Source organism: Pogona vitticeps, chromosome 7, assembly GCF_051106095.1.
Source record: "Pogona vitticeps strain Pit_001003342236 chromosome 7, PviZW2.1, whole genome shotgun sequence".
Lineage (NCBI taxonomy): Eukaryota > Metazoa > Chordata > Lepidosauria > Squamata > Agamidae > Pogona > Pogona vitticeps.
In genome coordinates this window covers 23,614,609-23,630,072 of record NC_135789.1, presented here as the reverse complement: position 1 = coordinate 23,630,072, position 15,464 = coordinate 23,614,609, and the positions used below count along the sequence as shown (strand labels likewise).

At 44.4% G+C, this 15,464-nt stretch overlaps 1 protein-coding gene across 12 annotated transcripts in view; it reads right to left on the bottom strand.

The window, feature by feature from the left end:
- Positions 1–1,321: 1,321 nt before the first annotated feature.
- The window catches only part of LYRM9 (LYR motif containing 9), a 49,100-nt gene continuing 34,957 nt past the window's right edge, over positions 1,322–15,464 (bottom strand). For 6 of the 12 annotated variants that reach the window (XR_013538101.1, XR_012080667.2, XR_012080666.2 and 3 more), the window contains 4 exons: positions 14,656–14,748; positions 3,614–3,708; positions 3,196–3,256; positions 1,552–1,685 (listed from right to left, as the gene is read on the bottom strand). Coding sequence is in view for 5 of the 12 variants with exons in the window: in XM_078379339.1 (XP_078235465.1) it covers positions 13,620–13,637; positions 14,656–14,748 (111 nt within the window). In the remaining 7 variants the exon portion in view is untranslated. Of the gene's footprint in view, positions 1,686–3,195; positions 3,257–3,613; positions 3,709–13,026; positions 13,638–14,655; positions 14,749–15,464 lie in introns of those variants that run through there. The other 6 variants (XM_078379339.1, XM_078379341.1, XM_078379340.1 and 3 more) reach the window with 2 other exon arrangements.

Sequence of the window (15,464 nt, the reverse complement as noted above, 5' to 3'; positions counted from 1 at the left end):
AAGATCCAAAATGTGTTGCTCCAGACCTATAGCCACAGGTCTTCTTGAGATATACCTCCTCTGGCCACTTCTCGATCTATACCTCCTTAATCTCTCTTAGGGTTGTTATAAGATATTGTGGTGATGGTCCTGTGCTGTCAGGTCCCTCCCGACTCATGGTGTTGCCGTAGATGAGACCTCTCCAAAATATCCTGTCTTCAGCTGCTCAGCTCTTGCAAACTCAAGTCTATGGCTTCCTTGAGGGAGTCAGTCTGTCTCGTATTGGGTCCTCCTCTTTTCCTGCTGCCTTCGACTTTCCCCAGCATATCTCTTCCAGGGAATCCTGCCTTCTCAGGATGTGCTCAAAGGAGGAGAGTCTCAGTTTCAGCATTTTTTTACTCCAGAGAGAATTCAGGCTTGATTTTTATTTAGGACCCACTTTTTTTTTTCATCTTTCTGACCATTTTTCAAAGCTCTCCTCCAGCACCACATTTCAAATGAATCATTTCCCCCCCCCCCGTCAGTTTTCTTCACTGTCCAGCTTTCACACCTATACACGGCTGATCTGGGTCATGGACTCCCCCCCCCCCCCCCCAGGCTCCATGCAAGCCTCTGGCCTTCGCCACCGGCGAAACACAGCGGTCCTCTTGTACATTTTCACAGAGGAGGACAGCGATGACGACCGGTCTTTCCTGGTGGACTATCCCAATCTTGAATTGTTCTCACATAGGGATTGTCTGCTCCCTTTGGGATTTTAATCCAAACACCAGGGAAGCTGTCTCAAGTTGCTAAACTTCTTGTAGGGAGAAATGTTCAGCCCTTCGAATAATTCCCGTAAAATGTAAACTTAAGCTTGGACCTAAAGCCCACCCCCAAAAAAAGTTCCTGTGAAATCAGAAACACCAGACTTCTCTGATGTGACATCACTCCCTCTCCCCCGCAGGAACAAAACGGAGAACAGGGCTAACTGAAAGGAAGCCAGATTTAAGATGGATATCAGGAAAAACTTCTTAACTGTTAGAGCAGTACGACGACAGAACCCATGACCTTAGGAGGGAGGGGGTGCTCCAAGGTTGGAGACATTCAAGAGAAAATGAGACATCCACCTGTCAGATCTGCTTTGGGTTGGATTCCTTCTTCGAGAGCAAGGGGTTCAATTCCACGGCCTTATGGATGCCCTTCAACACCATGATGCTACAGTACTATAAAGCAAAATTGGGCTGCATATATAACACCCCTTAGTGCTTTAAACACTCGCTGGGTGGCTTACAATTTAATTATGCAAGCTACAAGCTGTACTCCTGTAGCTGCATCGTACCGGACACAATAAAATGGATGGAAGTTCAAGGACTACGTTTTTAATTCACGTTGCAAAAGCCCTTGGCTGAATTAGAGTTTCTTGTGAGTAAGCATTACAGAAGGGTATTGGTGACATGGACGTTGAATAAAATGTGCGCTATATTGAAAGCTGCAGAGTTTGAAATTTGTTGAGGGAAAACCACACCTCAGCAACTGAGGGCAAAGCAGTTTCACAGCCAAGAAAAGTTAATTCTTTGACTACAACTCCCATAATCCCCCCTGCCAGGCCATGCTGTAAGCAGTCATCCAAAAAGTTCACATTCCCAGACTGTAAAATCTAGTGACAGTACTTCATTCTTTCTTCTCTTTTCAAGTCCCAAAACTGATTTGCCATTTTTATTCAATACCTTTGAAAAGAAAAGAAAATAACTCTGTCTAGGCAACCTACCATAGGTTAGAAATATAAAATATTTCAGCACGTAAAAAAAATCAAACGCTGGCACAAGAAGCCGGTTGCAAAAGTAAGGTTCTGAAAAGCATTAAATCATAACAAAGCCCAAGGTATAAAAGCCAAAGCAAGACCAGCAGCTGGATAAAAATGCAAAGTGTTAAGGAAATTTAAAAAGAAAACACAAAAGCAAAACAGATCAAGACACCTTTCAGATGCAAACCAAAAATGCCACATAATCGCAATGTTATGTAAACAGAAATTGCTCAATCCCAGTCGAAGCACCGCCTGATGGAAAACTAGCTCATCAGGGTGGAAGGGAGTCATAATCTTTGTGAACAGGAAGTTACTTTCTGGGTGGTTAGCCAGGAGAAAGTCCCATGGCACCGATGGGCATTTTTCTTGCTTGTTCTGGGCAGTGACTCGGCTTCTGTCTGGTACTCTCTGAGCATCGGTTGCCAGCCTTTCACCATTTGGGTTTTCCACTTAAAAGTGAAAGTGCTGTTCAGACCTTGCCCGACCGATCGGTAGAGGTGGCTAGCGGCCCTCCTGTCCAGCTGGACAGCTTCCCACGGCCACGGGGAGGACAGAATGCCAGCCTTCGGACGGCTTCACCAGAGGTCATTAGAAGGCAGGTCTAAGTCACATTCAAGCCTTCCTGGGTAGGAGAAGTCTATCTGAGATGACTAACTGCGGCAGGAAAGATGGAAGCGTTGTCTCCAAGCCCCATCTGGTTGGCCACCGTACACACTGAATGTTGGGTGAGACTGAGGTGGGGAGTTCGATTCCTCACTGTGCCACCCTGACTGGACGGAATGATCCATAGGGACCTTTCCAGCTCTGCAGTCCTAAAAGGATGAGGATGATGATGATGGTTGGCCTTAGGTCTGATCCGGGAAAGTTCTTACTCTTTCAACCCCCTTCAAGGCCAAGGATCTATTCGGGAACGACACCTCGAACTCCGTGACACAAATGTGTGGCTTACGAGATTTCTGCCTGCCTCCACACGTGGGGGTGGGGATGTCTGAAATGTTCCTGGTTTCGTTTAATTTGTTAATTTAATTTAATGCACTTGATTAGGCCTCGTTTGTTTTTGTTGTTACAGCCTGTGAACTGCCCAGAGTGATCATCTGTCAGATGGGCAGTATAAAACTCAAATAAATAGAATAGAATAGAATAGAATAGAATAGAATAAACTCTAATCCAGTCCAACTTTCACCCTGACTGTAAAATTACATTTTCCCTTGTCCTTTACCATGAGCATCCCTGAGAGATTATTCAGCATAATTACCATCCATCTTGGCGTAAATCAGGCCAGGGCAAACTGTTGTGGAAATCGTAGCCACCCACGGCGCCTAGTCCACCTTAACTGACAGGGAGTTTAAAAGGGAGTGACGGGGAAGTAGCACCAAAGGTTGCGTGCTTGCGGTGCAAATCATGCAATGCAAGGAAAATAAGATTTTACTGACCTTTTACATCTTTATCTGTTTTGATAAGATGTTAAGTCATCTGCCATGGTGCTAGGAAAACCTGAAAGTAGCAGGAAAAGAGGAAGAGTGAATATGAGATGGAGGGACTTAATAAAATAAACCTTTAGTGTGCAAGAACTGAGCAGGCTGGTACATTCTGGAGGTCATTGGTCCATAAGATGTCCATAAGTCAGGAGTGATCTAGCAGTGCCTAATAATTTGCAGGGCTGGAAGAATTGCTTTTCAATGGCAGTTAGTTATGGTCAGAGAGTAACAAAGTAGTTAACTACCACAAGAGTAATTTTTAAAAGTTACTCTATTTCCCTTCTTTCTCTAAAGTAACTAAATTGTTTACTTCATAGTTACTTTTTAAAGCTACAACATCTGAATACTGGGCTGTACTATGAAACACACTCACCTCGCATTCATCTGTTTGTAATCTCCATGACAAAATACAAGGCACAAGCCATCTCTGGAACCGTGAAGTTCTTCCACTGGTAAGTGAAGGCATGCCTGTAAAAATAAAAGTAACTTCAAAAGTTCCCATTACCATACAAAAACAATGATCTTTTTTTATAATAGAAGTGTAATATAATTAGGGTTGCAGAATCAGTGTCAGAATCATGGTTTATGAGTTGACTTGTTTCAACAAACCACCATTAGGATTAACCACAGAAAGTAAGGTTTGGATGTAACACTAAATCATGGTTTATTGGAAACAGAAACCAAACCTAAGTGTTGATTATTGGAATAAAGATTGATTAGCCACCTTCCTGTAAAGACTTCAAGGCAATGCATGTGGCAGGGTCAAGAGTTTTCATTGGCAGGAAAAGTGAGCATGAGTACCCTATTTCCCTGAAAATAAGCCCTAGTAGTAGGATTTTCAGGATGCTCGTAATATAAGCCCTACCCCCAAAATAAGCCCCAGTTAATTGAAACCCTGCCCTCCACCCTTGTGCAGCAACCAGAAGGTGACAGGATTGCATTTGAATCAATGTAGATGGTTGTACATGGAAAAAAATAGAAAATCCCCTGAAAATCAGCCCTAATGTGTATTTTGGAGCAAAAATTAATATAAGATCCCATCTTATTTTGGGGAAAACAGGGTAGATTCTGTGACACCTTCACCAGTAGACATTGGGCTCCTGCCACAGGCCGATGTGGCACCTTTAGCCCCAGATGAGTAACTCAAATCCAGGAATCGATCCATGCATGCTTGTGAGCATATGATTTATTTTATGCCCCACCAGGTGGACGCAAGAAGATCTAGCCAAGGGCCAAGAGAAGGCGATCAGAGGAGCCTGATTCTGGTCAAAAACAGTTCAATTGTCTCCACGTTTTCATTTGTTTTTAATTTTACCTATATTTCATATAGGTCCATAATTTTAAACCGTGCAATGCTCTGTAGATGTAGAAAGGAGCACATGAAACCAGCGCCCCAAACAGCCCTTGTCAAGGAGCGCACAAGAGGCCTTTTTCTCTTTCCTGGGCCTTCCTCCCTCTCTCTCCCTCTCTTGGCACGCATTACGATCAGCCAGCCTTTCAGCTTTCGTGTTATGGGATTAATTTCTTTTTTTAATCTCACCTGTCCATCACCTAAGCTTGTTTAATGAAATGGCGTGAAGTGATGCGCACCTGAGTCATTTGCGGCGCTCCTGAGCTGGCATCGCCTCCACACACCCTAAAACCCCTTCCTCTCCCGGGCGGGGAGGGGGGAGGAGGAGGAATGTTTAAAAACCTTCTTAAAATAGGGACATACCGATTCTTTCACCCTTGTTTGCACTGCGGGGGGGGGGGGGACATGGGCTTGTTTTCTTCGCCTCACATTCCGGAGACAAGACTCGGGGAAGGGGGTGAGCAAATGCCATCGGGTTTTGGAAACGTTGATTTGGGGAAGGGCTGCCTCTGTGTCTGGTAGCTCCTAATTAGTTAAATCCACTGAATGTTGTGGATTTGATATCCATTCTCTCTCTCTCTCTCTCTCTCTCTGTGTCTTCTTATAATCTATATATCCGTCCGTCTGTCTTCTTATAATCTATATATCTGTCTGTCTGTCTTATAATCTGTCTATCTGTCTGTCTTCTTATAATCTGTCTGTCTACCTATCTACCTATCTAACTACCTACCTACCTATCTACTTTGCCTTTTTCCTTAAAAAGGGAGCAAGGCAGCCCACATCACCAAAAAAGACAAGATTTAAAAGCCAAAAACAGTATACAAATACCTTGTTTCCCTGAAAATATGACCTAACCTGAAAATAAGCCCTAGCAGGATTTTTCAGGATGCTCGTAATATAAGCCCTACCCCAAGAATAAGGCCCCAGTTAAGTGAAACCCTGCCCTCCGCCCTTGTGCAGCAACCAGAGGACAGGTATGACGGCAAAATAAAACATCCCCTGAAAATAAGCCCTAATGCGTTTTTGGAGCAAAAATTAATATAAGACCCTGTCTTATTTTCGGGGAAACATGGTATTAAAAATAAGTGAGCAGATCTAGTATGAAAAACAGTAAATGGAATCAATACTAAAAACATCTTTTAAATCTACAAGGCACAACCGTTCCTTCAAAGGGTTCCCTCAGGCAGCTGGTTACTAAGGGAAAGACAGCTTGAAGAGAAAGATCTTCCTCTGATTGCAGAAGGCCACCCAAAACTGGAGGCCAGCCGGGCCTCCAGTGGCAGGGAGTTCCAGAGTTTGGGAGCAGCCACCGAGAAGGCCCTCTTCCAAGTCCCCACTAAACACACCTGTGAGGATGATGGGACCGAGAGAAAAGCCTCCCATGATGATCCATCAACAGGAATGACCACAGACATTCTAATGAAGTCTTTAGCAAGAGATCGTCTTCAGAAGTAAATGGAACATGGTTAGTCTTCCTTACGAGGGTATCACAGTGAATCACTGAGACTGTAAGTGCCAGTTAATGAGAGTGGGGTGGATTATCTGGGAACTAGCAAGTAGCATTCTGTAAGTCCTTGCACTTCTGCTGTGCAGTTGGGGAAAGTGAACTGCAGAATTTCCAAGCTGTGCAACAGAACTTATCATCCGGAGACACAGTTCTTGAGATAATTCAGATTCACTTTTCAGCAAGCCATTCAATGGGTCTACTTTAGTGGTAACTGGTGGAGGCAAAGACAGGGAGATGTGAACGGTGGACGGATGTCCTGCGTGGGTGTGTCTACTTTCATAAAGTGCAACAGAAATGCCTTTTGCACTACATATCCCAGCATCCCTGATCGTGATCCATAAACTTCTGAAGGTGTCTAACCGGGGAATTTCCCGTCCAATCTTTCTGCATCCCCCAGGCGACTCATTTCCGTCGGTGACTTGCTTTGCTTCTCTTCATCTTCAGATGGAATTTTTAAAAAATGTAATGAGAAAGATTCGACTCAAGCGCAGACAGATTTCCGTCGTGCAAAATCAGGAAAAATAAAAATGGTCAGACTAAAAATTGGGTAGGTGGGAGAGACTCATACCCAAAATATCTGTGCTGATTGTCCGGAGCGGGACTTAATTAAAAAAAAACCAACACATGCCAGCCTATTTATTTTATTAAAGTTATATGTATAGGTTGTTGTTATGTGCCGTCAAGTCAACTCCAACGCACAGCGACCCCATGAATGAGCGCTCTCCGAAATGTCATGTCTTCAGCTGGAGTCAATGTATCTCCTATCTGGTCTTCTTCTTTTCCTGCTTCCTTCCACTTTTCCAAGCATTATTGTCTTTTCCTGCCTTCTTATGCCCAAAGGAGGATGGCCTCAGCTTCAACAGGCTTGGCCTCCTGAGATAGTTCAAGCTTGATTTGATCTCGGGACCACTTGTCTGTCTTTCTGGCAGTCATGTATATATACCACTGCTTTATCCACACAAGTTTTGTGCCACTGGAGAAGTTGGTAAAAACAAAACAAAACAAACAAACAAAAAACAGGCCACCTGCTTCCAAAATGTTACTGATAACATTCTGAAGCTGAAAAGGCGGCTCAACCCTCTTTTTCATTTCCCTCTTAATTTTGGGGGGGAGACATGCTTTTGATATCCTAAGGTTCCCCCAACTTCACTGATCTGCCCCCCTCTTTTATTTTCTCATTGGCCTTCTTAGGCATCCTGTGGTAACATGCTCTGAGCTGGAGTGTCCTCCCCAGAGCACGAAGCCTGGGTAAAATCATATGGAGGATAGGTTGTTACCCAAGCAGCAAATCCCCCCTCTCCACGTCGCTGAAATAGTCCAGTGGAAAGGCAAGAGCCAATACGACTGGTTCCAGCAACGTCGCAGGAGTTGACAGAACGACACGAACTGCCTCCGGGACTCCTGCTCCGGATTTTGCCTCGAGGTTTACTCCTGAAACCTTTTCCATCAGTGGATCTAGCCACAAGGCAGTGGAGGTTTGAAATCAGAGTTTTCCATCTCCTAGATGGGCTGCCTTCCAAGGCTGATGAGCCCCACCTACCCGGGTACAGTGGTGCCCCGCATAGCGAGGTTAATCCGTTCCGGATTAACCCTCGCTATGCGAAATCGTCGCTAAACGGGTAGGGAAAATGTATTGAAACTCATTAAACTTAGTTTAATGCGTTCTAATACTTTTCTTACTTACCCGTTCAGCAAGGATTCCAATTGCCGGCAGCCATTTTCGCGCCTTCGCTAAGCGAGGGCACGGCGTGAAAACGGCTGCCAGCAGCCATTTCTGGGCTTCCGGCGGCCATTTTGGAGCCGCCTAACAGCTGTTCGGCGGCTCCAAAATGGCCGCCGCAATACCCGATCTTCGCAATGCGGGTTTTCCCCATTGCGACGATCGGGTATGTTTCCGTATAGCGATCCCGAAAAAGGGATCGCTATACGGAAACATCGCTATACGGTGCACTCATTAAGCGAGGCACCACTGTACTTGGAATTTACAAGATGTATTTAAAATGAATTTGAACAGGTTAAGAAAAGAGAGGTGAAAAGCCATCTTGAAGCAAAAAAGGCCATAGTACAAGGTCGGTCTGACCCCTGGCTTCATGGGGGTGATGAATCCACCCTGGTTATATCCTTGCATCGGCGTTGTCATGTTCGGGCTGAAACCCAGAACATCACCATCACCTTTGTGAAATCGGAGCCGTCACCCCACCCCACCCCCGGGGTGATCACTGAGAAAACCCACCCAGGGGTGAGCTTTATAAAATTCCCCAGAACTTTTCATGTGAAAATATGCTATGAAAATTAAAAGTATAGGTATATATGGGACGACCCAGAAGTTCAAACATCTGGCCCCATGGATCTGCTATCATACGTCAGTGTCGCTACGAGATGGAGGGTGACTGAAGCAGAGAAGCTTTAAAGCTCTAGTTTTCAGCTTTTTAGGATGCCTGGTTTATGGTTTCTCCACATTTCCACCAAGATGGATCACAGGTCTAGCTGGGACTCCCTGGACCAAGTCTTTGTCAAGTTCAGGCAAAAACCCAGAACAGATACACTGCCACCTCCTCCATGGAATCAGAGTTCAGTGGTAGACTCTGTTCATTTTGAGCTTTTTCAAAGTTCCCAGACCTTACAGGAGTTTGCTTTAGTCTTACAATTGCTGCACTATTCTGTGTCTTCCAGTGGTCTCTGTGGCTCATGGCCTCCTACCGCCTGCGACCCTTCTTGTTCCTGTAGAGAGAAGGGGGTGGAAAGATTCCTCTTCCCTACAAAGGTTTCTTATAAAGGATCTGGAAATCTGGACTGGAAGCAGAAGAATGAAAACGGGTGGAAGACGCCTCGGTGAAAGTAAGAGATGCCGATGACACCATCTTCTTGGCAGAAAGCAGCAACGACTTTTAATAACTTTCATTTGAAAGCGAAAGAAGAAAAGTGTCAAAGCAGGACCGCAGTGGCACACGAAGAAGGCAAGAATCATAAGAGCAACACAACTTGAAGGTTGACTATGAAGAAATTGAAATTGTGAAAGATTTCGTAAACCTTCCTTCAATCATCAAGCTAGAGGTAGATTGAGGCCAAGAAATCAGGAGAAGATGGAGACTCAGAAGGACAGCCATGAAGGAATTGGAGATGATCATCAAGACAAACAAGTGGGTCCTCGATCAAATCAAGCCTGAACTCTCTCTGGAGGCCAAAAATTTTGAAACTGAGCCTGTCCTGCTTTGGGCACATCCTGAGAAGGCAGGATTCCCTGGAAGAGACAATAATGCTGGGAAAAGTCGAAGGCAGCAGGAAAAGAGGAAGACCCAATACGAGACAGACTGTCTCCCTAAAGGAAGCCACAGACCTGAGTTTGCAAGAGCTGAGCAGGGCCGTTGAGGAAGGTGGGACACTTTGGAGATCACACATTCATCGGGTCACCATACGTCGGAGGGGATTTGACGACAGGTAACAACAACAACATAAAGGATCTGGGGGGGGGGGAAACTGATCTCTCCCCAACCTTATCGGTGACTGTGAACTTTCTGCAGCCACTGCAGTCTTACGCAACCATCTTTTCGCTCCCTCGTGGGACCGAAGGGTGTCAAGAGTTGAAGACCATCAACAACTTTCCATTTTGCCCCAGAGCTGATGGCAACCTAAAGTGTCAAGTTTTCATCTCCTTCGTGCGTCCTTCTTGGGTTAGAGAGAAACAAGAGGAGTCATCACCAGGTCACCCTAATTCAATTAAGCAGAGACAATGCAGGGATAGGATCAAGCCACAGGGTTTAGCGGCACGCAACTGATGCCCAGAGAGATCACCCTCCCAAAAACCGACAACTCGCTATTCAAGAATGTAATTATTGCAATTAGGATACTTTGATCCATTCCCACGAGGCAGGCTTGGGCACATTAACTCTGGTGCACACCAAGTTCTTAGTTCTAACGTGAAAGGTGCCCGTTTAAACCCTGTGCAGTTTTTTAGTAGTTTTCAAAAAGCTTTTTTTTGGCAGGGGGAATCGTTCCCAAAACTCCCACAAACATACCTACGCGTTCAGCATGGATCAGCTGCAGCTTGAAAAAGCAGCTATTTCAAGCGATGGTTTTGATACCTCGTAGAAAGGGAAGCCCGATTGAGGACCAGCTGTCTGCAACTTTCTCTGGGCCCTCGGTCCTCATGCGGGACATTCATAAACATTCCACCTGCTCAGGGTGAAGGATGAGTCCTCGAGGGACAAAAAGCAAGGCCAGTGTAAGGAGGGGGAAAGGAAAACTTACCTGGAAGAACAGAAGAGTCCGGCCAAGGTGGACTCAGCCGCATTTCACAAACAAACATTTCACTTGCAGTGCAAAGACCAAAGCTCTTATCCCTCTAGCCCATTCTACCACCCCCATTCCCGACAGCTACGTTCCATCTTCCTTACATGCCTCCCTGGCTGAGGCTACACAGACCCACCGGTTTCAACTCTGTCCTGAGCTTCTTGGATTTCCAGACCCTTCACATTCTTCTGCCGGTTGTCCTCCTCTGGAAAACGCTGCCAATCCATGTCCTTCTCCGAAACTGAGCATACTCAGCGACTCGGGTCCAAGCGGTCACAAGGACCACGTCTCCCCCCATGAGCCCGCCTGGACCTTCAGATCATCCGGGGAGGCTTTTCTCTTGGTCCCGCCACCATCACAAGTGCCTTCAGACCCAGGAGAAGGGCTTTCTCTGTGGCTACTCCCAGACTGTGGAACTCCTTCCCACTGGAGGCCAAGCTGGCCCCATCTTTACTGTCTTTCCCCAAGCAGGCAAAGACCTTCAGGCTGGCTTTTCCTTAAGTAACTGGCTGTCGAGGGTTCTTTTAAAATGGAATATTGTGCCCTGTTGTTTTCAAATGTGGTTTTGGTGTTGATTTTGTTTGCTCTTTTAGTGTGGCATTTCTCTTTATTCTTTTCAGTCTTTTACTACTTCCTGTTTTTAGCTTTAAATGCTGTCTTAAAATGATGTGACTTGCGTTGGGTCTTTTTTTAAGGAGAAAAGTGGGGTAAAAATTATTTTAAATGAACTTGTGTCCTGGATATATTTTGCCCCCAAACACAGAACTTTACCATCATCTTTCCTGAATTTCGCTGCGTTGGCCTCACGGCCCTGAGTTCCAGACTCCTGCAAATTCTTATTAATCTCTCATATAAGGGTGACGCCTTTATGTTCTATAAATAGAAAGCCCTTTTCTTATCGCATGAATGAAGTAATCCCATCGTCCATGGGATCAAACTTGCCTCCTACTTGCGCAGGAGACATCCAAGTACCGACGTAATGTGGTGGAGATTGTGACAGGCCGTGTTCCCATCAGAGAAGAAAAAAAGAAAAAAAATTCTAGCCAGGAGTGAGAAATCCAATTTATAAATATAATAATATATTAGAGATGGAAAATAGGATGTGCTGCCCCCTAGAGGGAGATGGAGGCTATTACCATTGAAGTCACAAGTGCTGAAGTCGTAATAAAATGGAAAACAGAAACTTGGCCATAAATACAGTGGTGCCTCACTTAATGGGCGCCCCGTTTAACGACGAATCCACATAGTGATTTTTTTGCGATCGTTTTTGCGATTGCATTGCGATGTTTTTAATGGGAAAATATTTCTTTGCGATGATCGGTAAGCTGTTTCGCTTACCGATTTTTGCATAGCAATGATTTCCCAAAAGCTGATCAGCGGTTCCAAAATGGCTGGCGGGTAAAAAAAATGGCCACCCGCTGTGTTTTCGCACCGATTCCTCGCTTACCGGGCAGCGAAAATGGCGGCCGTATGGAGGATTTTCACTTAAAGGTGAGTTTTTTGCCCATAGGAACGCATTAAACGGGTTTTAATGCATTCCTATGGGCTTTTTTTCGCATAGCGACGAATTCGTATAGCGACGATTTTTGCTGCACAGATTATCGTCGCTATGCGGGGCACCACTGTAAAAGCAAAAAGCAAAGATAGGTAATGCTGCTATTAGACCACGAAAACACCCTTCAAAAGATAAGCTTTTCCCTGGTGTTTATGATCACCCCAGAGTGCAGGAAACATAATAATGGGCTCAAGCTACAGGAAGTTAGATTTCGGCCAAATATCAGGAAAAACATCTCTCTTAACTGTTAGAGCAGTACGACAATGGAACCAGTGACCTCAAGGGGAGGTGGTGAGCACTCCAACGCTGGAGGCCTTCAAGAGAACATGGGACCACCATCTGTTAGATCTGCTTTGATTTGGACTCCTGCTTTGAGCAGGGGTTAGACTCGATGGTCTTAGAGGCCCCTTCCAACTCCAGGATTCTGATTCCAAATTAGAGCACATGTCAAATCAATCATCTGGATGTATTGCCAATCCTTAAATCTAATTACAGGTTTATTAACACTTCTGCATGTAGCAGCAAGGCCAAAATTGGTCTCAAAACGGGAAGATAGTTAAGAGCTGTTTTTAAATATCTGTTATAAATGGGTTTGCTCTTTCAAAGGCTTAAAATGATAATATGAAGAATTAAAGGGCTAAGAGATATTGAGGATTTTGATATAACGTGTCACCCACTTATTATATTTATGCAACAGAAGAAAAAAATGGAGAACAACCTCAGCGTTCACATCTGTCTGGATAAACCATGGTTTGTTGCTTAAACCATCAACTACACAGCAGGCACCAAATTAAACCATGGTTTGTCTTCTTGCTCTTTTGGTTTCTGGCTATTTGTTCCCTTGTGAGCTCCTGTCTTGAGCAGATACAACAAACCAGTCATAAACCATGGCTTTTTAGGATTTGAATGTCACAACAAACCATGGTTTAAAGCAGCCAAGAGCCTGTAATCCAGCTGGCCAGGGATTGTAAGGGAACTGCGACAGACTTTAATTTCTGTGGTGTTATAAAGAAGCACAGATACAGAAGATCACGTCATCTTTTCATCATCTTTGGGCTGCCACAAATATCATGCCATACAGTATAATTTGGTACATGTTTATTGAAACTGGAATAAACGGCACAGTGCTTGTTTGTACAGGCAGTGGATGTTTAGTTTAAAATCCGCAGTGGATCCATGAATCGTTTTTGTGTGCTAAATTCAGCTCATGCCTTTGTTGTGAACAGAAGTAAGGTGACCGTATGCCGGTTTTTAAAAAAGACTTCTCAGTCTTTACTAGCCATTTCTAACCTAACGCTGACTTTGTGAATTCTAGTCACCCATTCATTACATTCGTTGGAAGATCATAAGCAACCTGTTCAAACCATTTGAAATGCCCTGAGTTGCCACCATTATATCCCGGAAACTCTGACTCCATTGCTAACGGAGCCCAGCATTTAAAGTTTTTAATAAAATATTGGTTGTCCTTAATGATGGATCAATCGCTTGCGGAATAACCAATGATAGCAGACAGTGTTCCTCAAAGGAAGCCAAGGTAGTGTCGAGAGAGCTGACTACCTTCCATTTCCTGATCCGTGAAGGAAAGGCATGGATTTTGTTGAGGAAGTCATCAGTTCTCATGTGGTCTACTCCATCCAGTCTCTTTCATTGCTCTCCAGCGGCTTCTTCCCCCCGCTTCACTTCTGTTTCTTATACTAAAAGAAAGACAAGCAACAGACAGAGAGACAACAACCAAGAAAAAAGCAGGAACCAAATTATTCTTCAAATGGATTCGACCCTTAAAGCTGATCACAGAATCATAACATGCTAGAATGAATGAAATGGAAGGGGCCTGCATGGCCAGAGGGTCCAAATCCTTGCTCAGTGCAAAGGATCCAGGTCAAAGTCGATCTGAAAGAGGGTCGTCTAATTTTCTCTTGAATGAGTTGGAATGCTCTCCAGCTCCAAAGTCATGTGTTCCATTGTTGTACTGGTTTAACAGTTAAGACGTTTTACTCCCTGTTGCTTGAGCCCATTATTGCATGTCCTGCACTCTGGGTCGATGGAGAGCACATCCTGTTCCTCCTCTGAATGATTACCTTTCAAGTACAGTGGTGCCTCAACTACGAACTTAATCCGTTCCAGAAGATGGCAGTAACTCGAAAAGGTCATAAATCGAAACACCATTTCCCATAGGAATACACTGAAATGCAATTAATCCGTTCCGACAGAAGGAGAAAAGATCACCAAACAAACAAACAAAACAAAACAAAACAAAACACCACTGCAAGACTCATCGGAAACTCGATTAATCCGTTCCAGCCGAAGGGGTGAGGAAGCAGGCAAACCGTGCAAGATCTATCGGAAATGCAAAAAAAAGCAAAGCAGAAAACAAGCAAACCATGCAAGGCCCATCGGAAATGCAAAAAAAGCAAAGCAAAAAGCAAGCAAACCGTGCAAGACCCATCGGAAATACAAAAAAAGCAAAGCAGAAAGCAAGGAAACCATGCAAGACCCATCGGAAATGCAAAAAAAGCAAAGCAAAAAGCAAGCAAACCATGCAAGACCCATCAGAAATGCAAAAAAGCAAAGCAGAAAGCAAGCAAACCATGCAAGACCCATCAGAAATGCAAAAGAAGCAAAGCAAAAAGCAGCATCCAGAGAAATGTTAAACTGGGACACAGCTGGAAAGCAATAATTCGCTTTTAGATCTGGACCTTATGCGGTACTCACTTTCTCCATGACCCAGTCAGCATCCTCAATAGATCGCTTGATTATCTGCCGAATCCTCTCTGGATTGTCTTCATCAGCATGAACTTGGAAGCTCTGCAAAACCATTAGTGGTCAAGTTAACAGCAATGGCTGGTCCAGTTAACTAAAGTTGCTACACAGCTTGGCCAGGACAGGAAGTCGGCCATGCTGCCTAGTGGATTCTGAGAGCAGTAGTCCCCCCAAAATACTCAGCAACTTGGATAGCTCCAACATTTATTTTACTATTTTATTTATTTATTTTAATGTATTAACATGTGGGCTAAAGCCCAAAGCAGATTCACTGCTCTGGTGGAATTTGTCTGACAAACCGTAGTTTGTTGAAACAAAGAAGACTGTAGTAATAAGCCACGGTTTGTTGAAACAAGCATTGTCATCAGTGTCTTTCCATCTTCTTCTCCTTTTCCCGTCACAACAGAAGAGTTCTGGGATTAATAAGCAAAACAGCAACAAAACAAAACTCTGACCCTAAGTCTCCTTTCTAAACCAAAATCAAACCTTGGTTTGTTAATCTTGGCTTGCAATCCGACCTTAAACCACAGTTTCCTAGTTTAGATGCTAGCACAGCTATACCGGAATTATAAAACACCTGAAGGTATTTCATTGTTGTGTAACACCACAACTATTTGCATGTTATGAAGCTTTAAAATCAGGATCTAGGGATTGTCCTTTGCCATTGGTCAGGGAACGGGCGTGGCCTACCCTTAAAGGGGCAGGTCTCCTCATACACTGAGGAAAACAGCCATGGATTCCAAGGGACCTCGAAGAGGAGT